Below are 25,723 nucleotides of genomic sequence, written 5' to 3'. Positions count from 1 at the left end.
TTGAGGTATTTTCTTTTTCAATCAAGTGGTGTATGAATTTTCATGAAATAAATAATAAGTAGATAACTGCTGTTCCAAAATTTCATCCACACGCCTGGGCTGCAGAGGTTAGGAGGCATGCTCTGCTTAGATGGGAGTAGGCTTGTGAAGGGAAAACAGAGGGAGTTGTTTGGGGACTTTGACAAAAGGATTGCAACACTTCTGCAGTTTCTTGCTCCACAATGCATTGCTCTGAGGAAAGATTCTGTGCAGTCATGCAAGGTGAGGCATTGTGCACCAGAGAGTCATAGGGGCACTTCTGACAATTTGCTACAGCAGCAATATGCTGCTGTATTGAAGAGAAGTTGTGTTTTTATAGTTTATAAAAACAGAAAGGGGAAATGGAGGGAAAAGCACTTGGTGCCAAGAACCGCCAATGGGGAAGAACAGCGGCATGCACTTAGCCTTCCAGCTCCTGCATTGCTGTGGCTTGTTATGTGAAAGAGTGAAGCGGCAGGGAGGTAGACAGATGTTTGTGAATGTGAACTTATGATATGGTTTACCTCTGCAGATCATGACATATGTAGGGGATCAAAAGGACCCCTGGTCAGTTAAGTTCAGTCGCAGATGACTCTGGAGTTGTGGTGCTCATCTCGCTTTATAGGCCGAGGGAGCCGGCGTTTGTCCACAGTTTTTCCAGGTCATGTGGCCAGCATGACTAAGCTGCTTTTTGCGCAACAGAACACCAAAACCGGAGCAGCACATGCAAACGCTGTTTACCTTCCTGCTGGAGCGGTACCTATTTATCTACTTGCACTTTTGGGGTGTGCCTTCAAACTGCTAGGTTGGCAGGAGCTGGGACCAAGCAACGGGAGCTCACCCCATCACGGGGATTCGACCCGCCAACCTTCTGGTTGGCAAGCCCAAGAGGCTCAGTGGTTTAGACCACAGCACCACCCGCGTCCCTAGGGTGTACGATATCAACATAGTTTTAATATGACAACAGATGCCCCACCTTGAACCTTCTGGTGACCTTGCTATAAGTCCAACCCCAGCCTAGTCTCCTGAAAGCCATTTAAGCATATCCTGAGCTCCTCACACTTTGAAAAGGTCAACAAAAGTGCCAGGTTTACTTTGCCTGTGCCTCCATACAGCATTGACCTCCCCACTGTCTCACCCATTCCTCTCTCCATCCTGGTAAGCCACACCAACTCCAGTATGGGGAAACAGGGGCACACCACAATCCCTCCCTGCTGGCCGCTCCTGCTCATCACTGTGTAAGTATCCTCCCACCCCAAAATGTTTGCCCCATCCCAAATCTTCAAGCCTTTCCCCAAACTTAGGTTTTCGACATCACCACTAATGGAAACCCTCAAATTTCAGAGGGAAAGCCCTAGGCAACAATTTTTAGTCCAGGTGCAGTCCAAATTTGCAGCTCTCAACAATAAACTTCAGTGCCTAGAAAATGTGTTTGATTAAATTACTAATCAAATCAATTGCCATATCTCCTGAGGGTCCACTCCAGCTGGTTGTTTCAGATATCCCAGGATGGTGGTGAAAACACAACTTTCCAGTGGAAAATGTGTTCAATGTTTGATCGTGTTAAACTTGTACATCAAAGAACTCTTTTCTTTTTTGCTTAAACAGCATGTCATTTGTTTGTGGATGAATTGATGTTGATATGTTCCACAACATAACTTTAAGATTCTTCACATTTTTTGCTCTTTCTCTCCCCCATTAAACGTTTGGCAAATTATTTGTTTAAAAATGCTTGCTTTTTGTTATAGTACTGGTGCTAAATTAAGAGTGTGACAAGAAAAAAAACTGTAACCACAAGGAGTCTTTGTCTAACTCAGTCACATGCTGGCTGGGTGCATGCTTGAGTTATGAGGAGCATATTTCCTTGCAAACATTGTCCTTAACTTTTGAATGGCAAGGGGTAGCCTGAGTTCATGGGGGGAGGTGAGTGTATGTAGTGGTATACATGAATAGCAAAGTCCTTATTCACATGCTACTCCTATGTAGCATATGAATATTTCCCCCAATCAGGACAACCAGTTATGCAGGTCTCCCAGTCATGTGGGAGTCACGAGCAGGTATTCACACATCGCAGAGAAAGCTCAAACACACACTGCACATGGTTCTTGCAGTATTGACGTAAAGGCAAGGCTAAAAGCATGGTCCTGCTGCTCCTTCAACACAGCAAAGCCCTACATGTGAGTGATGTGTGAATAGAGCACATGTGATGTTATATATCTGAGTGAGACTGAGGTATAGCTTTTGGTCCAAATGTATCTGTCCACTACTGCCAGTCCTTCATTGTGAACTAGAGATGTAAGAAGGCAGTCATTTTCGTTCCAACCTGTATTCATCACAATCTGTGTTTCCATCTCGCTGTGGTTCAGTTACCACCAAATACTCATTTACTCATCTCACAATCACTATTTCATGTAACTATGTAACTCATGTAACTTATATCACACTAAATGAAAGGATACATCAAAACAATTTGTTAAAGGTATTTCATTACACATCATTTGAGGACTTAAAGACAAAAATGAATGCCAATTTTATTTGATTGATTTCCATTTCCTGACCACAGATGGATCGTAAATGGCAATTTGAGATGTTCTTTTTTCCCTGAACCACAGTGGTACCACGTGCTACAAACTGTGCCCCTTATTAATTCTTCGGGTTACGCGCTCCGCTAACACGGAAGTAGATGTCCCTTGTTGCAAACTTTGCCCCATGATGCAAGTGGAAATCACGCTCCAGCGGTGCGGCAGCAGTGGGAGGCGACATTAGCGGAAGCGTGCCTCATGTTATGAGCAGTTTCCGGTTCTGAATGGATTAAGTTCATAACCAGAGGTACAGCTGTATAGGTACTAACCACAGTTTGTAGTTTCAGAAATAATAAACTGAAGTTAGTTCAATATTGGGTCCCCTCCTAACTGCAATAAATCCCAACGTTTGTTAATTTAATTTCAAGTCAAACTTCAGCATTGTGTCCAAATGAGGCCATTGTTATATGCTATGTTTTTATTGATCAGTAATATATATACTGATCAGATACTTTTAGAATAGTGGATACAAATTGAGCCGATAATAACAATGATGCTAACAAAAGTTAGAACTCTAGCAGAGGAAAAATCCTTGTTATGTGAACTTTGTTTTCAAGCAAATGTTGAAGAGGAAAAAAACTTTACTTAAGCCTTTTATGAAGGAGGACATACAACATTCTTGATCTCTTCCAAGATCTTTTCGTGAACATTTGCTACATTTTGCTTTGCTGCAGTGAGCAACTTTTCAATCTCCTCCTTGGAATAGCTCATCTTGAATGTAGAAAACTGTTCTCTGTATTCATGAATTTTATCTGAAAATGAGAGTTGTTGTGTATTAATGAATTAGAAGGAATTGAAAACACAACCCATTAACTGTAGGGGAAAAATACAACGCCGAGCAAGACTTCTTCTGGTTCCAGTGATCCTAGGAAGTGTTCATATTCTAATTCTGAATTTGCTCCCCACCATCACTAATGAAAATTGGAGTTTTGCTGAGCCAAATAAAATTAAATCTGTTTGGTGGGTCAAAGAGTTGTATGAATCTGGAGAAAGGAAGATGGTGTGGGAAATTCAAATGTTGGAACTGTAGAAACCTTGCTAGCAAAAGGAAGTAAACACTACAGGGAGATTGGTTCAGTTTAAGCATAAGGAAGGAATTCAGCACTAGAAGTATCCAATTATTTTGTCTTGGTAATTTTTTAACTCCACTATCTGATCAACTGCACACTTCCCAAATGGATCTCATCGACACATTACCTGAACAGTTGACTTTGTTGAACAGCGGACAGTGCACGACAGTTGGGACACATTCTGCATCTCCTCTGAAGATATAGCAATCCTTCAAATCATCCGTGTCCTGCAGCTGTTTCTCATCTATCTTGGGAAACGGGATTCCATGTTCCTCACAGTATTTAATGGCTTTCTTAATGGTCTGAACCGAAGGAGGAAGTCTGTAGTTAATTGTCATATCCACTTGGGTAAATAGCAGTTGGCTGAAAAGAATACTCATGGCTACTTCCTGGGTAGCAGTTAGGGACCCTTCAGACATTACCATCATGACATGGGAAGTGATACAGTTAGGCTCCCTCCTAAGCTGCTTTAGGAAGTCCCACTCTGGGTGGCTTTCAGCACATATAAAAACATAATGAAATGTCAAACATTAAAAAAACATCCTGGTACAGGGCTGCCTTCAGATGTCTTCTAAAAGTTGTGCAGTTCTTTATCTCCTTGACATCTGATGGGAGGGCACTTCTGATATCACAGAGTGGCATGAAAAGGAGTAATGCTGTGGTCGACACTGGTAAGGTATCTTCAGAAGGAAGTTTTAGATAACAACATAATAAATTTTATTTTATTTAAACCTAAAACATGGATACCAAAGTTTATGTAATATTGCTTAATGAATCCTAACAGAATTATCCTTTGACCAGAATTTTAGCCATGTTTGATTGCCCCTTTAAATTAAATGAATTTACCAGAAAAGGATCTCCGGCACTAAAGTCAAAGGAGAGGATCAGCTTCACTTTCCTCTGAGACTGAAGAAGTGATGGGTAAGCAGTGTTTATCAGCAGGCCGGCATCAATCAGAGAGACAACCTGTTTACTTGTCAAGTCAGGACATTCAACATCCGCTATGAAGTGAAACAGAGCATCGATATAAAGCTTTGGAATCAATATAAATCTGCTGCCTACAGTAGTTAGTTAGTAAGTTAGTTATTAAGAAGCCATACCAATATTACTACTGCTTACAGATGGACAAATCTGTCAATTTCAGTTTCCCCCACCCCAAGTCTTCAGTTTGTCACATTTCTGCATCGGAAATGTCTACACCCAACACCTTGCAGGCTGATGAAAGGTGGTGAGTGGATTGAGCCCATGTAAAAGATTTGAGATCTGGGCCAAGTGCACAAGTCCTACTAACATGCCATCAGCATCCCATATCAAGTCCACTCATCTATAGTAAAGGTACCTCCGACACAGATGCAATGAGTGGGCAACTTCTCAAACCATAACCCTTTGCCTGTGCTTTCCTTGGGGGCCATGAGCGATGTGTGCAATGAGCTGTGCTTATCCACGATACAGATTTCAAACTCTGCAGGTTATTCCATAATATTCATGGAGCTATGAGCTCACAACTCTGAAAATTCAGGCAAAAAGTGGCAGGTGTGAATAAGTGGCTGGTACATGTAAGTGCCAAGGCCTTGACTGGTTCACATAATTATAGCTAAGTACCTAGTTACTTACTGAACTAAGTACCTAGACATGAATGAATGAATGAATGAATGAATGAATGAATGAATATTATCAGAAAATGCTCCAGGAAGCAGCTATATATGACCACAAGCTGTCTCTTCCTGGGTAGCCATATTGGGGGCAGGGGGAGATTGCTGCAGCCCAAGAGCGTAACATTCAGAACAGTGGTATCCATATATAAAAATAACAATATCAATGCAACATATGCTTACAGCAGTGGTACAGGAAGTTATTAGTGCTTCCCCATGTCCAGTTCAAAAGGCACAAATACGTCTTTCTCACCACATCATGTAAAACATGGAGGGAATCACTGGCAAAACCTAAAATGGAATAAAATCCAGGGTCAAGAATAAATAATTTCACCAGTTTAATAATTTTGGAAAGGCAGTATCCAAACAAAATGACTGACTGGTTGACTTAACATGGAATGAATCTATTTTAAACCAATCAAGTGGTCATCCCAGAGTCTGTCTGAGATTTTAGCTCCTCGGATCATTTGGTTCTATAGCAGGGATAGCCAACATGGCGCCCTCCAGATGTTATGGACCACAACTCCCATCATGCCCTGACCATTAGCCATCCTGGCTCAGGCTAACAGCATCTGGAATCTAAAAACTTATGGAGGGCACCATGTTCAATTCTCTCAATTGCAAATCTTTTCACTCATTACAACTCTTTGGTGGTAAAATGGATTTCCAAGATCCAAAGAGTAGCAGATTTTTTGAATCCCATGCCATGCACATAAACCCCCACTGTTATTGTGGATAAGTTTTAAAACAAGGAAAAAAATGGACACTTGGGCATAAAAGGATGAAGAATAAAGAGAGGCACTCCTCCAGATTACATTGCACTACCAAACTGAGATATATTTGAGGAAACGTTGGGGAAGAACAGCTGCTCAAAGGCAACACATGGTTGCTATTACACTTACCTCCAAAATCCAGGTCCAATGCTTGACACAGTCTCATACAGTCTTTCTTTCTTGTTTCTGCATTAGCAGAAAACCAGGTCTTGCAGATCTCTCTAAGCAATTCAAAGCTTCTGCTGGTACCGTGGCCTTTTTTGCAGATAAAATGACATGGAGTGTTAAGGCAGGAAAAGAAAAATGAGCAATAGCTAAGGGTACATGAAATACTTTTACTTCACCAAAGCTTTATTAGGCATTACAAATATAATATATTAAACAAACTCATCTTAATTTGCAGCAATATTTGGGATTTTGTCTGACGTTCACTTACTTTCCAAAATGTTGCGGAGGTGGTCAAAATGCTTATCTGCTGCCCTTCCACCTGATGTTTCACAGAGGTGAAGCTCTAGAACGGACTGATAACCCTCATAGAGTGCCTTAAGTTTCTGGTCATCTTGATCTTGGCAATAAAAGAGCGTACAAAAGAGAGTTACAAATACTCCGGTCTGGCTCAAGGCATATTGCTGCTCGAGGCAGAACAGCATATGCAACTCTACTCCAAGTCTAGTGCATACTCTCTAAGACTGACCAAATTATTTTGGCACCTGCTTTAGATCTGGTTTAGCGATGCCCATTAGCTTAGAACTGCAGAGCCACTGAAGCCTCTCTGCTGCCACCTGCTGATAAAGTTACTCCTCCACCACCTCCTCTCAACTTCTGTGTCTAGAACAGGCACCCCCAAATTTGGCCCTCCAGATGTTTTGGGACTACAATTCCCATCATCCCTGACCACTGGTCCTGTTAGCTAGGTATGATGGGAGTTGTAGTCCCAAAACATCTGGAGGGCCAAGTTTGGGGATGCCTGGTCTAGAAGAACCCCACTCATTGATTGCACCCCAAAACAGACTTTGAGTAAGGCCTAAGGCCACAAACAACAAATAGTATAGCTGAACCTTGGGAGGAAATGGGACATTTCTAGACTAAAATCTATTTGTGTACCGTTTGATTCAGTGCTGTTAGTTGAAAACATACCATTGCTTGCACATGGGGTGGCTGTGCATTGTGGGACGGCTGCTACTCACACACCTTTTTCATGTCGTAAACCACCTTGCACATGGCTTATACTTTGGAAAGGTGGCATACAAATAAAATGATGTATGTATGTATGTAGAGCCCATCAAACTCAGTGTGATTTACTTATGAGCAGACATGTATAGGATTGTACCGTAAAGCAGAAGAATACTCATATAATACAAAATACTTCTATAGAATCATAGAATTGTAGAGTTGGAAGGGACCCCAAGGGCCATCTCGTTCAACCTATATATGATAGTCCATGCAGGAATTGCAGATAAAGCATCCATGACAGATGGCCACCCAACCTCTGCTTAATACCTCCAATGAAGGAGAGTTCACCACCTCCTGAGGGAGTCCATTTGAACATCGAACAGCTCTTGCCGTCAGAAAGGTTATTCCTGATGTTTAGTCAGGAACATTGCTTTTTTTCTGGGGGACGCAGGGGTACGCATTTTGTGAATCTAAGATTGACCTCATCGAGGGGCAATATTTCAATGAGAAGGAAAATGAGAGTACCCCTAAACATTTTTTAAAGGAAAAAAGCACTGCTCAGGAATATTACTATATTTATTAAACATTAATCCTTTTCTGATCCCATGATTAGGTGGAGGAGGGGCATGGGAAATGCTTTACAGTTGTCCTAGCAATACTTCACCAAGTTTGGAGGCTGATAGTGGCAATAACTGAATTCAACCTGAGGACTATTGAACTCAACCTGTTGAAACCCTTAGATACATATTCAAGTGATCAATGTGGTGCCCTCCAGATATTATTGGGCTACAACTCACATCATCCCTTGTCATTGGCCATGCTATCTGCGGGTGATGGGAATTGAAGGCCTAATAACATCAAAACAGCCACAGGTTTCCCATCACTTTGGTAGGGTATTCCAACAATTTATTTCGGGTGGGCAAAACTGATCTTGTCCCTTCTGCCTCTGTTTTTCCTCCCAAAAAATGCCCTGGGGGCACCACAAGCATTGCCATTCTTTTGTTTCATCCTTGATGGAGCAGACACTAATGTAGTACATGTAAAGGACCCCTGGGTGGTTAGGTCCAGTCTAAGGCAATTATGGGGTTGCAGCACTTGTAGGCCAAGGGAGTCACCATTTGTCCACAGACAGCTTTCTGGGTTATGTGGCCAGCATGACTAGTCTGCTTCTGGCGCAACAGAACACTGTGATGTAATCCAGAGCGCACGGAAATGCTGTTTACCTTCCCGCCACAGCAGTACTTATTTATCTACCTGCACTGGCATGCTTTTGAACTAGGTTTGAGCTAGGTTGGCAGGAGCTAGGACAGAGCAACGGGAGCTCACCCCATCATGAGAATTCGAACCGCCGACCTACAGATCGGCAAGCCCAAGAGGCTCAGTGGTTTAGAGCACAGTGCCACCAGCATCCTTACCTTTACCTTAGTACTTGTGCACCCTGTAACACTCTCTACATGTGGGTGGATAGCAACACAGTCTTATGCATGAGAAAAGCACAAACATAAATCAGGAAGATTGCAACACTATGAGTTATAGATATTAACACACACAGTTGAACTTGAAATCAAATGCAAGTACAAGGGAGACCAGGATATTAATGTCGGTTGCAACATCTTACCTAAGGTTGTTGAAGTTGAGGAAGACTCTCCTGATCTCTTTTGTTTTAGATAATTCAGCAAAGACTCTTGAAAAAGAAATGTGCATGTTCACACACATGAGAAGAGCCAAAGGGTCTTCTGATCCAGCATCCTGTTCTCACATTGGCCAACCAACCTGATGTCTAAGTGTTGGCTTGGGATATCTGCTTGCAATAGCACTCTCCCTACTCATGGTTCTCAACAACTGGTACACGGAGTCAAACTGCCTCTAAATGGTATGAAAGGCCATCTTTCTCAAATGCAACAAGTAGCAAAATAGCTGGCAATATTCAGATTTCAAAAAGGGAGGGGACAACCATAACATTGTTCAGAGTTTGATTTTTCCATTTCCATTTTGACAAAATATGGCGCCTCCTTACAACAATACCGTAATCACTAGTCAGCCTTTGTTCACCTAGAGCAGGCATCCCCAAACTTCGGCCCTCCAGATGTTTTGGACTAAAATTCCCATCATCCCTGACCACTAGTCCTCTTAGCTAGGGATCATGGGAGTTGTAGGCCAAAACATCTGGAGGGCCGCAGTTTGGGGATGCCTGACCTAGAGCCTAGGTCCTAAAGACAAGATACAGGTTTAAAGATACTGCATTCACCACTTCTAATACTAAGTGAAGCTTTGAATCACTGCAAAGGGCTAGTGTCCTCTGATTTCCTTCTTCTTTGGCCAAAGTGAATGAAATATGCAGGCACCAGCCCACCTCCAGAGTGAATTAAACCTGCAAAATTGTATGCAGATGCACCACAGGTTTTCATGCAGGAAACCTTCCAAAAAACCCAAACCCTGATTCACTTTATAATTCAGAGTACACAGAGAGCCAATGCACACCCCATATATAAAAAAAAGAAGATAAAAGAGCAATACCTATTATAGTCCTATAGAGTTCCTGTTCGCTTCCAAGGGCACTTCCCCATAAACCTAAAAGTAAGAAAGCTGTGGCATTAACAATCATGTGTTGCACCTGGTGGCAGTAAAAGTAACGACAAAGTTAATATTTTATTTTCCTATGACATAGTATCAACACAGAAAGGGAAGGTTATGAATGTAATCACACACAGACCAAGCCCATTTTTGTGCAGATTGTTAGCACCAGGGCTTTCTGCTGTAACCCATCCCACTAGGGATAGACAAATCTGCTAAATTTGATTTCTCACAATTTCCCTTTTTCCAATGTTAAGCTCGGTTTGCCCATTTTTGCATACATTGTTGTTGTTGTTGTTGCTGCTACTGCATTTTTAAATTTACAGATATACATCATCATTTCTTCTTCATTTACGTACATAATCTGTTTACTCTTCTAAACTTGTTCATTGTCATAATACAATTATTTGACTTCCCCCTACCTCTTTACAGCTTCATCAACTCTCTTTATTTCATTTTCCTTTGTACTGTGTTCTAGTATTCTTTCAACCTTCTCTTTATGTAGGATATCTCATCCAGCTATATATTTATTTGGTGAAATTTAATCTAGGCACATCCAAGTTTTTATTTGGGAACCATGTTTAAACAGATTTTTTTTTAAAAAAAATCCCATTCTTTTTTAAAACCTTACATTCGAGTGATTTCTTATTGCTTGTGTCATTTTGGCTAAATCTACATATTTACACAATTTCATTTGCCACTCTTCCTTAGTGGTATTGAATCCCCTTTCCAATATTTGGCAATTAACACTCTAGCAGCCATTGTTGCATATAGAAATGCTCTTTTGCTTTGGGATGTTTATCGTCGTAATGCCCAGTAAGGCGGCTTCTGGTCTCTTAATAAATGTTTATTTTTTTAAAAAAATAAAGGATTTGCAAGAATATTTGTATGCATTCTCATGCACATTAATGCTACCATACCCAATTTTTAAACACAATTTTGTCTATTATGTGTATGTTTGTGTGCACATTTCATTAGTGCATGTACTTTTGTATGCATTGTTTAGTTGGGGAACTGTGTCACAAAAATCGGAAAGGGGCCAATTCCAAAGGATAGATGTGTTTTGTTTCATGAAGTACAAATTTGTTAGGTTCACATTAGCATGAGAACTGAACAGATTTGGAATAATAGAATAGAATAATTTATTACAGTGGTACCTCGGGTTACGAACGCGATCCGTTCCAGGTTGCAGTTCGTAACCCGAAAAGTTCGTAACCCGAAAACGCCATTTTGCGCATGTGCAAAGCGCTATTTTCGCGCTTTGCGCATGCGCAAATGCATGTGGCGCTTCTGCACACGCGCGCGGGGCGAAAATACTTCCGGGTTTGCGCAGTTCGTAACCCGAGTTGTTCGTAACCCGAGGTGTTCGCAACCCGGGGTACGACTGTATTGGCCAAGTACATTTTCCAACATACTTGGAATTTGTTTTGGCTACATTACATTTGTCCTCCATCTGTAGTCCTCACACACATCTGATGAAGGAGTGGCTGGTACATAGCTTATTTGTTTGATCTAGACATTCAGGAGCCTCCTCTACATTCCTATTCATTGGCCATGAGAACACAGAATCTGCTTGGAGTTTGGCATTCTGGGAATGGCATGCTCTTAAGATGCTGGAGGAGGTCAGGTACCTTGCAAATAACAGATATTTCTTTTCTTCTTTTCTTCAGTCAATTGCCCATTTTCAAATATGCTCCCAAAGTGCTTCATATCTACATATGCTCCAAGGCCAGGAACCCCAGCTTCGTGTGGGGTGAATTCAAACCAGGTGCCTGGAAAACAAACAAAAGATTGGAGGAAAATATATGAGAAGGGCTGGGTGCCCAGGGGACATATGATCAAACCTGCCACCAACATCTCCCTTACAACAACAAGAGAAACATCTGTTGGGATTTTGAAAGAAGTTGAAACAAATTTCAGTAAGATTACTAACCTCCCTCAGGGTGGTGAGTAAAGACTTCTCACATCTAAATGGTGAAATAGGAAGAGATGTGCTACTTTAACATTTACATCAGGAAGAGGCAGAATGACAGCTTACAGCACAATTCTAACCATGTCCACTCTAACCATGTCCTGTTGAAATCAGTTGACCTTGCTCCTGGAATGTGGGTTCTCCTTCATGGAGAGCACGTGTTGTGGTGGGGGCCTAACAAACTACCCCTGAGTTGCTGGAGTTGGGGCTATGAGTTGGCCTGGTTCTGATTGGACCCAGGCTGTTGTTGGGGAGAAAAGCATGTTTCAATTTCTGATGGACAGCCAGGGGTATAAAAGGCAAGCGTTCTTCGGATCATCCTCCCTCCCTCCCTATGTTTAGGCCTCTGTGTTGACCTTGCTGTGCCTATCATGGGGTCGTCTGCTTGGCAGGGGCCTGGTAGCAATTTTTCCATTTGGCTGATTGGCTGGTGCCATCTGGTTTTTGCCTACTGCATAGCAAATAGTCACAACTTGTAAGGCTGGCAGTTAGGCATTGGTTATTTTGGTTGTATGAGGGGTCTTGTCGACTGTGTTGGCCCCTCAGGTTAATGCCTGAGTGTTGGGAAAATTCCAGTCAGGAATACAGGTGCTCGATATGCAGTGTCCGTAACCTCCGGTCGGGGGCCAGGGAGGCCCTGGGAGCCTGAGGGGAGAGGGGAGGGCCAAGCACCCGGCTCCCTGTCTCTCCTTGTAGGGTTTCCCCTTGTCGACAAGGCTAGTTTAGTTCTGTCCTTAGGGGACAGTTGGAGAACCAATGCCTACGCAACCACTCACATATTTTGTATTTTAATAAAGTTGTGGCCAAATTCATGCCAAAAACCCAAAACAAAATTCTGTCTGTGGTGTGAATTATTTTGAGGGGTGGTTTTGGGGACCTCAACATGCAAATCAGCCATTTTAACACTCAGCAATTAGGTAAAATTGTTTTCTGTCCTGACACATTTGGCTATTTGCAGAACAAACATTTGGGTGTTGGGTAGATACGTAGTTATGGCCTCATCTGCACTATACATTTAAAGCAGTATCATACCACTTTAAAAAGTTATGGCTTCCCCCAAGAATCATGGGAACCATAGTTTGTCAAGGGTGCTGAGAGTTAAGATACCTCTATTCTCTTCACAGAGCTACAATTATAGAAACATAGATGAACGAGAGTTTGGAGATAATCTTGTTCAAGCCCCTGCTCAATGCAGGACACAACTGCTATCATCTCTGACAAATGGCCACCTGCCTGTTTCAATTTTCTTTGACACATATGTATGTCTGAATAGATATAATTACCTGCATGTTGTTGCTCATAGCTTTGCTTGTCCACAGCAGTATAGATCGGGTAAGGGTTTTTCCCATTCTCACAAGCTCCCCTGTGCACAGACAGTTCAGACTCATCAAGCTGAAATGGTTAAATTAATTTGGTTAAATTAATTAATTTAATACCTAAATGGCTTCCAAACTACCCCTGGCCCTCTTTAAAGGGAGCTTCAACCCTGGTCTTCCAAGAATGCTATGTATAACACAGCCTCAAACCACTTCTACCCACATGGGTGAAATAATATACTACTACTACTACTAATAATAATAATAATAATAATAATATACATATCCCTTCAATCCTTCCTAGGGATCTGGTCTTTCCACAAGCCACACCCCTCAACAGCCACTCCCCCACCCCCAAGTCATAGCTGCCAAGTTATCCCTTTTTTTAAGGGATTTTCCCTTATGCTGAATAGGCTTCCTCGCGAGAAAAGGGAAAACTTGGCAGCTATGCCCCCAAGTGCTTTTGCCATGCTGGGATGTGACCCTGAACTGTGATAGAGCCTCTCGTATTTGTTGCTTCACCCAGTTTTGGCTTTGGTCCTGCCCATCCTTGGCATGTAGCGATGGAAATGTGATCTCTCCCACCCCTGTAGAAGAACATGTGGTGTGTGTGGGTCTGTGTTACTGTTCTCCACTCACCTCGTTTAGCAGTTTATGCACGAGGAAATAGGACCAGAAATCAGTCAAAGAGTAACATTCGTCTTCTGCAGCCCCAATCACAGCTTTCATTGCCTTCTGAAATTCCCACTGGCCTTTGACAAGGGTTTCACGCTGACTTTTTTCTAAGGCCTCCATTTTTTCTGTCCAGTCTTCATGTTTGTAGAGAGCCGAAATACACCTTTTAATGAAGCAGAACATTTATGTTGCAAAACATGCAAAGGATTTCTATGATAGTCATTTGGAGTCTATTCAGTGCCATTTAGAGGTGGTTTAGAAGTAAAATGGCTGAAATGCACCTTTTAATGAAATAGAACTTTTATGTTGGGGAAAATGGAAGGATTTCAGATGTGGTGATCCTTATTAGGAATATATTTTGAAGGAATTTGTATGACCGGGCAATGAGAACGCTGTTGTCATGTGGTAAAACCAGCTTGTTGGCACATTAGCTTCTGTCAGTCACTGTGTAAGGTTGATTTCTTCCTGCAACACTGGAATTGCAAAACCACCCCAGGCCATAGCAGAACAGCATCTTGTTCTTACACTGGCCATCCAGATGTCTACGGGAAGACCATATATAGGATATGTTGCAATAGCAACTCTCTACTCCACCCTGGGTCCTCGGCAACTGTTATTCAGAGACTTTGGACCTCTGATACTGGAAATAGTGTTTAGCCATCATGAATAGAAGCTACTGATAAGCTTATCCTTCATGAATCTGTTTAAAAGCCACCCAAAGTGGTGGTAGCGACTGCACCTTTTGATAGAGAATTCCATAGTATGTGCAGTATTAAGAAGTACTTCCTTTTATCTGTCCTGAATCTCCCCACATTGAATGATCCTGGATTCTAGCATTATGCAAAAAAAAAAGAGATCTATATGAATTCTTAAACCTTAAACAACCATATCATTTACCAAAAGCTACCAAAAGACAGAGAGTCTTCTTGGTAGTGGAACGCCCTCCCATCAGATGTCAAGGAAATACTATCTGACTTTTAGAAGACACCTGAAGGCAGCCCTGTTTAGGGAAGTTTTAAATGTGTGATATTTTATTACTTTGTTTATTCTGTTGGGAACCTCCCAGAGTGGCTGGGGTATTATTATTATTATTATTATTATTATTATTATTATTATTATTATTATTAGAGTAGCTGGAGCTGTCAGGAGTTGTAGTTCAAAATAACTGCAGGGCACTGGGCTGTGAAAGGTGAGGCAAAACATATTTATGTATTTATAAATGTAACAGTTACTTGCCAAGATGGCTTCTAACTTGCCAAGATGGCCTCTAACTTGGTTTGATCTAGCTAGCAAGGCAAATGATTCTACCTTCTTAAGTCCTGTGTTTGCTCTCCCCTCTACCACTCTGCACTTACCAGGTGGAACCTGACACCCCGCCCAAGTACATCACACAGTCCAAGAGATTGTATTTCTTCAGCTCCGCTAGTGTCCCATAGAGAGCAATCATGGCCCGCACAGCTCCACCTGATCCCAGGACAGCAATGTTTGGGATTTGGTCCTAATGGAAGGAATGAAGATATACTCAGTAGGTAACCTCTGTAGGTCTAAATATTGTTTGACATCAACTTTGATGTCTTTGAATTAACTACGGGGTGATTAATAATGAAGTATACAGTTTCCAGAGGCTGTAAAACAGTAACCATTTTAATGCTTCTGTGCATGCGCAAGCGAAACCCGGAAAAATACTTCCGGGTTTGGCGCATTTGCATCCCGAAGTTTACATATCCAGAGGGATACGTAAGCGGAGGTACGACTGTATTTGGCAGGTAACAGTCAATGGCATTTAGTGTTTCCAATATCAGATGCTTTACATACTAACGTATTTACAGTTTAATACCAGAGAGAGATTGCAAAAAGTCTGAAGCTGCAACCATATACAAACTTGTCTGAGAATAAGCCCCATTGAACTCCTTTCCTTTGAGGCAGACACACAATGACCGTTTCCCCACATAAAGGGGAGGCGTATTATGCGCAGTCGCGCGCAGCCCCCTGAGATCCTTGAGGCAGCCCTGGAAGTTTGGAAGCCGGCACTGCCTACCTGGGCTGGATACTGGTGTTCTCCGCCCACTCAGTTAGCCGTCCAATCCAGCTCAGGGAGGCGTGCCGGGGGGATTGGCCAGGTAGGAACAGGCAACATTACCTTGCACACTCTGGAAGGTGAGCCATTCGTGGGAAGCAGCCGACGCGTTCAGAGCTCTCCCACCCTCCACTCCCTAATTTAATATTTGCATTACAGGTTATTTCCTTCCACAGGTGTACACACACGCAGGCGCTGCTACGACAAGGCTGCTGTTGAAGGGCCGGAAAGGAATTTCCCTGCATTGGCAGGTTTCGCCTTTCCCGTAGCAATTCGTCGCAACTTGGCAGATGCAGGCCTTGGGCTGGACAACCCTGGAAATTACCCCACCTCCGGCTGGGGACTGGGAGGGATATACGCCCAATGCCTGCGCCAAGGTCTCCCTACATCTGAAGTATTAATAAAGTTGTGGCCAATTTTAATCCCATCAAAACGTGGTCTTGTGTCATTATTCTGCTCAGGGGCTGCCCGGGGTTTTGGGGGACTCTGCCTGACTGCGCAAAACGAATTCCTACCTCATTATATGGAATCCCAAGCTTGCCAAGGCCTTTCTTCACCTCTTCCTTCCTGGCAGCTGTAGCTGCTTTTTCACCCTCTGAGAGTGTTTTAGAAATACGGACCTTAGCTTCTCCCTGCCAAAAAAATACAAAACAGATCCAACAATACACTTACAGTCACATGCCAACATGTACAAAGCAGAGCACTTGATACCATGTGTTGGCCTTCAACCAAGAATGCAATGTCTTAATTTGAAGCAATGATATCTGTGGCTGTGTTCCCCAGCTCTGCATAGTGGTATCCACGGGGTATTTCCCACCACACTGTTCCTTATTTGGGAGGTGTGAGATGCTTCCATTCAAATATCTGCTTTGCCATGTGGGAACAGTAGCAAATGAAGGTGTACACCAACCCTTGCTTGAGTCTACTATAATATACCGGTTCGGTTTTGCTGTTTGCCCAGCTCTCATCAGCCTTAGCCAGCATAGTCAATAGTCTAGGATAACAGGAGATATAGACCAATAACATTGGTCTCTCCCCCACACACACACACACAATTTGAGCAGAATTGCTGTAGAGAAGTATTCCTGTAGAAAGTATAGAGGTGGCAACAGGTAGTTAGGGTTACAAATGTGGGACTTTCCAAAATTCCCTTTTTTTAATAGTAGGGAGAAAACATTTTCGTTGTTGGCAGTTGATGGGAATTATGCTACATTTTTTCTATGTTTGCTTTAGCAGTCCAACTGATGAAGACAAAACATCAATAAACAACATTGTTCTGGCAACAACTTATGCTAAGACCTAACAGAATATATATGTGTGACAGCTATTAACAAATAAAATGGACTGACAGACAACAACTGCCCAGATCCCTGCTCATGGGCTAAGCTGGTTGGGGTTGATGGGAGTCTGAGTTCAACAACATTTTGAGGGTACCATAATGGCTGTCACAGAGACAGGTGCACTGCTAATTCTCAGAGGTATAGCTTACCTTCCCAGTTGCATTACTTGCCATCTCCTCTTCCCTATTTCTTCAAGGTCAGTTCAGTGCCTTTACACTCAAATGACGGCGTAGCCAAAGGGCTTCCTCTAAATGTCAGAGTTTTAAATTTCTGGCAGGCACTGAGCCTGCGGCGTTCCTCTTTTATTCACATTAAGCTGACTTCCTGCACGAGATTCATCATTCCACAGTTCTGCCCGGACTCTGCTACTGGCCAGTACTGAATGACTCAAGAGAGTGGGAGGGAATGTGTTTAGAAGTAATACGATCCCTTCAATCTTTGCCTTACAGCTGCTGCTCCAGGCTTTCTATTTGCAAGGCTGACAGATCTTACTAGGGTTGCCAGACTCAATAGAGGACAGGACTTCTGTGCCTTTAATTGCCCTGCTCTCTTTTGAGTCTGGAAACCTTAAAGAGAAACCAGCAGACCCTTTGTTTAATTTCCAAGCAAAGGGTCTGCTGGTTTCTCTTTAAGGTTTCCAGACTCAAAAGAGAGCAGGGCAATTAAAGGCACAGAAGTCCTGTCCTCTATTGAGTCTGGCAACCCTAGATGTAACTATCTGAAAGCTTCAGCTGTTGCAGTGATCCCAATTTTGCTGGTGTGGGTGTGTTTGAGAGGACTGCTATAGTTTGTTGGCTCATTTTCTAAGATCTTTAGCCTGCCACATTCTGATCCATGGAATGACTTAAAAAGCAGCATGGGCAAAATAGCTCCTCCATACTTTCTTGGAACTATTAGTCTCCCTTAAATATGGTGGCAGGGAATATCAGTTACTTTCAGGGGCAGGGACTGTCCTTGGGCGGGACAATCATCTGTCACCCAGGCATTACTGCACACAATGCATCCCTGTACAGGCATGATGGGGTTCATCTGTCTGTAGCTGGGAATGATTTATGGCTGACTTCCGTGTCAGTGGGGCTAAGAGATTGGTTACAGGTGTGAGTGGTTGGTGGAGAGCGCGGGTGCTCTCGTGGTGGATAGGCTCTGGTTCAGGTGATAGGAATGGGGGGGAACGCTCTCCCCATCCCTATGTGAAGGGTATTCTGTTGAAGGAATCAGTGGGACTCAGTGGTTTGGTCAACCCTGAGAGGGGTTGTGCCTGTGTCTGAGTCTAGGGGGGCATCTGGGTGGTGGACATAGCATGTCCCTGGCTTTCTGCCATTCCAGGTGTTCACCCTAGACTGATCTATGCTGGTGCCCCAGGTCAGCGGTACCTGCAATGGTGCAGGGAGCTAGTCGAACCAGAGCCTATGCAACCACTCACCTGATGTATTCAATAAAGTTGTGGCCTAAATTCTGCCAAAAACCAAACCAAAATTTGAGTCTTGTCTGAATTTATTTACAGTATAGGGGGAGGTTTAAAGGTCTAACACACAACAAAGAGTTTATTGATTACACATTTTTGAAATGATGGGCATCCAAAAGCAGGCACACCCAAGTTCAGTAAAACACGAGCATATATTTCCTTCAACCAAGCACAAGGTCCCTCTCCTGCCTCCCCGTTGGTTGGGGGCATACAGGGTTCACAGCCTATCACGACTGCCTAATTAAAATACTAAATTCCCTGCCTCTGTTGACATCCCCCATTCCTCTGAATTCAGAGACCATCACCCTTAATTACTTTTGGGCAAATAAGGAAGTGTGTTCCTATGCTCTTACACAATTACCCAAGTGATAAAGCCACTTCCCGACTGCCCCTTAGGTGGACACGAGTTCTGCCCTGCTGAATCAGGCTGAAATGTCTAGATAAACCACATTCTAGCAACAAACTGCCTGTTTCCAGGCATTCTAACCCCATGCCAGTAAAGGTAAGCTTCTAAGCAAGGTTGTGGTTACTTAGCTGTCACAACCTTTTCCTTAGCTATTGCAACTTGCGACCTTTGGGCCTTTTATGAAAAAGTGACATTTTCATTCCTTACATCCACCCCCCACAAAATTGCTCAAAACCTCTTGCATCTTTGCATGTTGTGGACAGGGTGGTGAAGCAGTGTGTGTGTGTGTGTGTGTGTCTCTGTGTGTGTTGCCTCATCATTTAGCTTAAGACCCACTGAACTGGTAGTCTGGAACGTACATGAATATCAATGGGGGAGTTACCGTAGGTATGCATATATCGTTTACTCAGTCCCTGTCCAATGTGCAAAAACCAGGTGTTTGTAGTTGTGGGAGGAAGGAGTGGCCAGGAGGGGCTTATAAAGAGGGTAAATGAGGCTACTCTGCATTCCTATGCCTGTCAAGCTGCCATAAAGAGCTAATGGCTTCCATTATAACCTGCCTCTTGTACAGTTGGGTTCTCCTACAGTCACTCACAGCAAGTGACGGTAAGGAATGCTCCATGTATAATTTTTGGTTCGTTCAACCTGAATTACTATATTGGTGATCTCCAATTCAGCAGATTTTATATAGACCTGGCTTGCATAAGTTATGTTCCCATTCTAGGCTGGAAACTCAGTGAGGTAATTCCTCCCCGTGGCATTTCGAACCACAATTGTGGCAGTTTTTCACATCAGAGAGAGGATGGGTATGTCTGGACCTGACACACACCATTTTTAGCTGTGATTTCTGCATTTCAGAGGATTGAACTGGATGAGCTTTTGAGTCCCTTCCAATTCTACAGTTCTGTGAATCTACGGTTCCCCTGTCCCAGCAACCCCACCTGTGCCTGTATGATGGCTGTTAGGGTGTATTGACATTAACATTGACTCTGCATGCAGTTTGCTAATCAGAATGAAGTTGGTCTGAGAAAAAACATCAAAGAAAAAACCAGCTGGTGAAAACCCAAATTGATGTATGCTGTGAATAAGTGTTAAAGAGAGGCTTTCTCTGGGGGAAGCAATAGTACAAGAGAAAGTGTGGATAGGCCCTAAGTGCAGTGGATATATGCACTCTACATTTTGTGTGGTTCGGCCATTTACCTTTAAAATGTGACCTTCTAAACATGTTTCTTAAAAACAGCAAGATACATTTATTCCAGGATGTTCACTTACAATACTGTTTCTCCTACTTCAGAATTTCCACCCATCTCTCTTAATGCAGCCTCTGAATTGCTTCTACCACTATTTTTTGTTCCCTCCACAGAACCCCTCCCTTGCAAATTCCCCTTCATTTACAACAAGAAATCCTACTCTGCATGTACCAGGGACGGAGCTGGTGATAACACATTGTGGTGTAGCACGACGGATAACTATGACAGGGACAGTAAATGGAAGGCCTGCGCCATTCAAGGTACGTTAACTGGGAACACGGGTGGCGCTGTGGTCTAAACCACTGAATCTCTTGGTCTTGGTGATTGGAAGGTCGGAGGTTCGAATCCCCACGATGGGTGAGCTCCCATTGCTGTGTCCCAGCTCCTGTCAACCTAGCAGTTTGAAAGCACACCAGTGCAAGTAGATAAATAGGTACCGCTCCGGCAGGAAGATAAATGGCATTTGCACCCGCTCTAGAATATGTCACGGTGTTCCGTTGTGCCAGAAGCAATTTAGTCATATAGGCCCCATGACCCAGAAAGCTTTCTGTGGACAAATGATGGCTCCCTCAGCCTTAAAACTAGATGAGCACCGCAACCCCATAGTAGCCTTTGACCAGACTTAACTGTACAGGGGTCCTTTACCTTTACCTATCTGGTGCAAGAATTTCCTTGTGAACTGCTTCCTGGGCAACAGCCAGGTGTGCAAGAAGGCAATGAATTCCATTTTGTCCTGTGTCTGCCACAATTAACAGCTGTTTCCATTCTGCTGCAGTTCAGTTTCTATCAAACGCTACATCATTTTCCTCACTGTCTTGAATCTAACGTAATTAAGGTGAGTTAGAAATTGAATATAATTTGAGGGTGTAATGCTTTCCGCAATATTCCTTTCAATGTAAAGGAAACATTGAAGTAATAATAAAGAGAAAGTTACTCCTTTTTCGAAATAATTCTCCACAATTTGCAAGCAGCTAAAGGACATACTTCAAGAGACTGATTGTTTGCAAATTAGCATGACTTTATTGTATTTGCAAATAAGATGCCCATACCAACACTGTCCCTCCTGTTTGTTAGAGATTTTGTGAAAGTACATTTAGGGGGGCATACGATTGTTATATTTCAGTAATTGGGAAACAATTAAGTTTACTCTCCCTTCCTTCCTTCCTTCCTTCCTTCCTTCCTTCATTCATTTATTTGCAAGTTTATATATGAATTCCTCAGTCTAAATAAAAGCCTACATAGAAAAAATATTCTTATTGTCTTTTCCTACGATATCTTTTGTTACATATGCTTACATGATGCACTTTTTAAAAAGAATTTAAATATGTAAAGCCATTAATTTAATTTGATATCACTTGTGGGTTTTTCAAAAAAGAAGGTTTTGAGCAATGACCGATTTCATTTGCCAGATTGATACCGATGATGTTAGCTGTATTTGTGTTCTGAACCAAGGATGAAAATGCAAACAGGGGCAATCATGCCTCATTTTCTGCTTTTAACGGAATTTTCCAACCATATGTCTATGAATCTACCAATATTTATTAATGTCGATCCATTTACTTTTGTGTTCTCCACATCTCCAGAATACGGAGGGAACTCCAATGGCCAGCCCTGTGTATTCCCCTTTGCTTACAAGGACCGCACATTTTAACCCTGCACCAATGAGGATGATCCACGTGGGAGCTTCTGGTGTGCCACTACGGGGAGCTATGATAAGCTCCAGAAGTGGAGCTATTGCGCTGATACAAGTAGGAATTCTTACAGATTTTTATTGTGTTCACCAAGCAAGTAGTTAGTAGACCAAGCAGAATGACCATGTAGGTTGTTGAGAAGTTGTAAACAGAAACTGGAATGGAACCTTACATTGTGCAGAAAGGTAGAGAGAGCATAGCACATGTGGTAGAGCACATAGGTTAAATGCCTCGTGTGCCAATTTCAGCCTGTCTCTTTTGCAGCTAATTTTTCCTTTAGGGAGCAGGGTTTGAAAAGATCCATGGAGAGCCACAACTATGCTGGAATAGGCAATGTTGGGCTCAGTGAATCAATGGTCCATCTCTGTATATGACAGCTCCATCTCTACATAGTGCATTAAATAACGTCATTCATGCTCATAACCAATAGTAGGAATCACTTCTTTGGAGTTGCACTACCTTCCAATTACACAAAACTCTAAAACTGACCACTATTTTACAGGTGAGAATACTGTGAGGCTGTAACCTCAATTTAGCCATGGGGGTTTAGTTCTTTAAAAAAAATTGAAATTGGTATTACAGGTATTAAGCAATTGAAATCTGAGACATCTGCAGATCTACTGCAAATAGCCTACAAATTTATCGATAGATCTTGGTCTCTGTTCTGACCCGCTTTGAATTACAAGGGAGGAGACAGCAGAGTATTTAGTTTCTCTGAACGAGAATTATTATTACAGGATTCCCATCTTTTCTGACCTACCCTGATTTCATCTTTTCCATCCAGGACTGAGTACAAAACCTACAGGGCCATGTGTGTTTCCTTTCATCTACAAAGGAAAATCCTATACATCTTGCACAACAGATGGGGAATCCGATGGAAAACTCTGGTGCTCTCTGACCAGCAACTATGATGAAGACCCAAAATGGACATACTGTGATCCTTCAGGTATGGGAAAAACAGAGAGGAGGGGAAGTTAGCCACACTTTTCGGTAGGTTATTCCCTGGTGTTTGGAACTCATATGGATCAGAAGAACAAGAGGATGGGACAGGCTGATTTAGTATGATGGATGAAAAATATCTCTTATTTTCTGGCCCTAGTGTTCAGAATGCCAGATGGTTTCATAGAAATACATTTGTCGCAGATTGTCAGACTGGGGGAAGGACTGAGACATGGGTGAAATGTATATAGCACTGCACATTACTAATGCTAAATAAATGTGTAGTATTAGCAATAATAAAAGTGATGGGAGTGGGAAGCTTCTTGCCTCTCCCCCATAGCTACTATTTGCTAAATCACATCTTTATAATGTCTTCAATGGCATCTACCTTTCCTCTGAACCTTGGGAGACGAAGTAAATCCTATAATATTTCCAAATCTTAGCTTTCTGTATGAGGAACGTGGGATTCTCAAATGTAAAAGCAGAATCTGGACTAGGGTAGGAAGCTCCAGCTGCAATTCTGCACACCTACGTGCCTCTGTTGAATAGGGCTTTAAATTGCAGTAGAAATACAAGAAGGTCAATAGTCTTTTAGTATTTCAACTGCAATTGCTTTTAAAAATTCTTATAAAAGAAATACAATTTATAAATTTAACGAACATTTCTAAACTAATGAGTTGCTTTCAAGTGTCTTCATGTGTTGTGAATTTCCAACACTATGTAAAAATAAATAAAAATGCTTTGTATAGAGGAAACGAACATATCTATGAGAAAGGTTATACCATTACATGTAAAGTGGGGGGGTGGGTGTTCTAAAAAATAAAATCAAACAAACAAATGTGGCAAAGCATTCAAAACATACAAAATTCAACTTGTATTACTAAGTGGAACAGTGCTGATAGGACCATATTGGGTGGCTGGCTTTGTGACTGTCAACGGGAGGAGAAAGAAAAAGTCACTAGCATCCTAAGCTAACACTAATCAAATTGCATTTCAGAATGACGTTGATATTCATCTGCAAACAGCATTGGGAGGAAATCAGTCAAGCCCTACAACATTCATCCTTCTGGGATTTGGCAATCTCCCTGGGTTGCGAATTCTCCTCTCCCTTTTATTCCTTGCAAACTATGCTTTGTCTCTTGTTGGAAACCTCCTAATTGTTTTACTCGTTGCAGTTGACCAGCATCTTCATACTCCCATGTATTTCTTCCTCATAAACTTGTCCTGCTTGGAGACTTGCTACATTTCAACCATTGTACCCAGGATGTTGGCTAGTTTCTTTAATGGGGATAGGTCCATATCCATTAAGGGGTACATCACACAATACTATTTCTTTGGTTTCTGTGCAGCCACAGAATGCTATCTTTTGGCCATGATGTCTTATGATCGGTATTTGGCAATATGCAAACCTCTGCACTACTCAACCATTATGAATGGTAGACTCTGCCTCCAGTTAGCATTCACGTCTTGGATGTGTGGCCTAGTGTAAGGGCGCTTGTTGGCTTCTCACAAGTAAGAGGCTTCAAACTCCATAGCTTGTTTTTACAGAGTTTTATTATATACATGACAGAGCTAAAAAGTCTATGACTGTCTAGTCTGAATCAGAATCTGGAAGTGGTGCATGTCTAGATTGGGGCCAACAAAGGAACCTGGGAGCCCTCAGTTTCAGCTTTTGCTCCCAACGTTTGTCCCCCCTGTGCTCCTGGGGTGAAGGGACAGGGACGTTGCCTCCCCCCCCCCCCCCGAACTGCTAAAATGTTGGGCAGGTCCTCTAGTTTCTGACACTTCTCACTCTACAGCACTCAGGTCCGACACTTTCAAACTTCCCCACTGCTCCTGTGATCTGTCAGCATCCCCTGGGCTCTCTTCCACTATGAGAGCCTCAGCACCACCTTCCGGGTGATGCTCTGAAGCAGCAGCGTCTCGGAGCCCTTCCACTGACCCGCTGGGCTCCCTGCTGACCCCTGGTGGTCCCCTGACACCTAGTGACCAATACTATAATTACTTCTTTTATGTTGGAGCTCACATTCTGTGGACCCAATAAAATTGATCATTTCTTTTGTGACATATATCCAGTGGCAAACTTATCATGCAGCAATACCCACTAAGTAAAACTTGTAACATTTATTCTAGGGCTTATGGGAACAGGTCCCCCTTTTCTACTAACTATAACCTCCTACATCTGCATACTTCTCACTGTCCTGCGAATTAAATCCAAAACTGCTCAGCAGAAAGCCTTTGCCACCTGCTCTTTCCATCTGATTGTTGTGACACTTTTCTATGGGTCAATATTCCTTGTCTATATAGTTCCTGAATCAGTAACACTGAGTGAACTACACAAAACCTTCTCCCTTTTCTACACCGTCCTGACACCCACCCTTAACCTGCTGATACACAGTTTGGGAAACAGAGAAGTGAAGGAAGCACTGTTCAAAACTGTCAGAAGATTCAGCAACAGGGTTTCATAGGTTCACAAAGAATAGCAGACCTTCCCAATGTCCCTATTTTCTAGGGACACTCCCAATTTACAGAAGCCACTCTGGTTTCTGATTTGATCCTGGAATATCCTGCTATCCTTTAGGATGTCCCTGTTTTCATCAGAGAAATGTTGGAGGGTATGGAGTTATGCAGCCCCTGTGCCAAGGATATAAGTAAATATACAGCATTTGGAAGACATCTAAACACAGCCCTGTATAGGGAAGTTATTAAATGTTTAATGTTTTATTATGTTTTTATGTTTGTTTGGGAGA

The 25,723-nt window shown here is 42.5% G+C and overlaps 1 protein-coding gene and 1 pseudogene across 1 annotated transcript; one reads left to right on the top strand and one right to left on the bottom strand.

Annotated features, from left to right (window-relative positions):
- Positions 1-2,485: 2,485 nt before the first annotated feature.
- On the bottom strand, positions 2,486-17,567 carry LOC118094149 (cytosolic phospholipase A2 gamma). Its single transcript, XM_035134200.2, has 14 exons — positions 17,372-17,567; positions 16,398-16,514; positions 15,161-15,303; positions 13,770-13,968; positions 13,098-13,206; positions 11,474-11,614; positions 9,786-9,839; positions 8,887-8,952; positions 6,532-6,660; positions 6,225-6,350; positions 5,506-5,613; positions 4,517-4,671; positions 3,798-3,972; positions 2,486-3,352 (listed from the first exon to the last, which is right to left on the bottom strand). The coding sequence occupies exons 1-14, from the start codon at positions 17,393-17,395 to the stop codon at positions 3,195-3,197; spliced, it is 1,704 nt and encodes a 567-aa protein (XP_034990091.2). The 5' UTR covers positions 17,396-17,567; the 3' UTR covers positions 2,486-3,194.
- Positions 17,568-19,632: 2,065 nt separating this feature from the next.
- Positions 19,633-24,462, top strand: LOC118094646 (epididymal sperm-binding protein 1-like; annotated as a pseudogene).
- The last annotated feature ends 1,261 nt before the right edge of the window (positions 24,463-25,723 follow it).

The sequence above is a fragment of the Zootoca vivipara genome, chromosome 13 (genome assembly GCF_963506605.1).
Source record: "Zootoca vivipara chromosome 13, rZooViv1.1, whole genome shotgun sequence".
Classification (NCBI taxonomy): Eukaryota; Metazoa; Chordata; class Lepidosauria; order Squamata; family Lacertidae; genus Zootoca; species Zootoca vivipara.
This window is presented reverse-complemented; position numbering and strand designations above follow the sequence as displayed.

What these genes read in the sequence shown, in the direction of transcription:
- LOC118094149 (XM_035134200.2), bottom strand. Translation starts at nt 17,395, where the DNA reads ATGGCAAGTAATGCAACTGGGAAG. An exon ending in CTCAACTTCAACAACCTTAG is followed by an intron (nt 6,661 to 8,886) that starts GTAAGATGTTGC and finishes TTTATTGCCAAG; the next exon opens with ATCAAGATGACCAGAAACTT. An exon ending in GTGCCGGAGATCCTTTTCTG is followed by an intron (nt 3,973 to 4,516) that starts GTAAATTCATTT and finishes CCTTCGGTTCAG; the next exon opens with ACCATTAAGAAAGCCATTAA.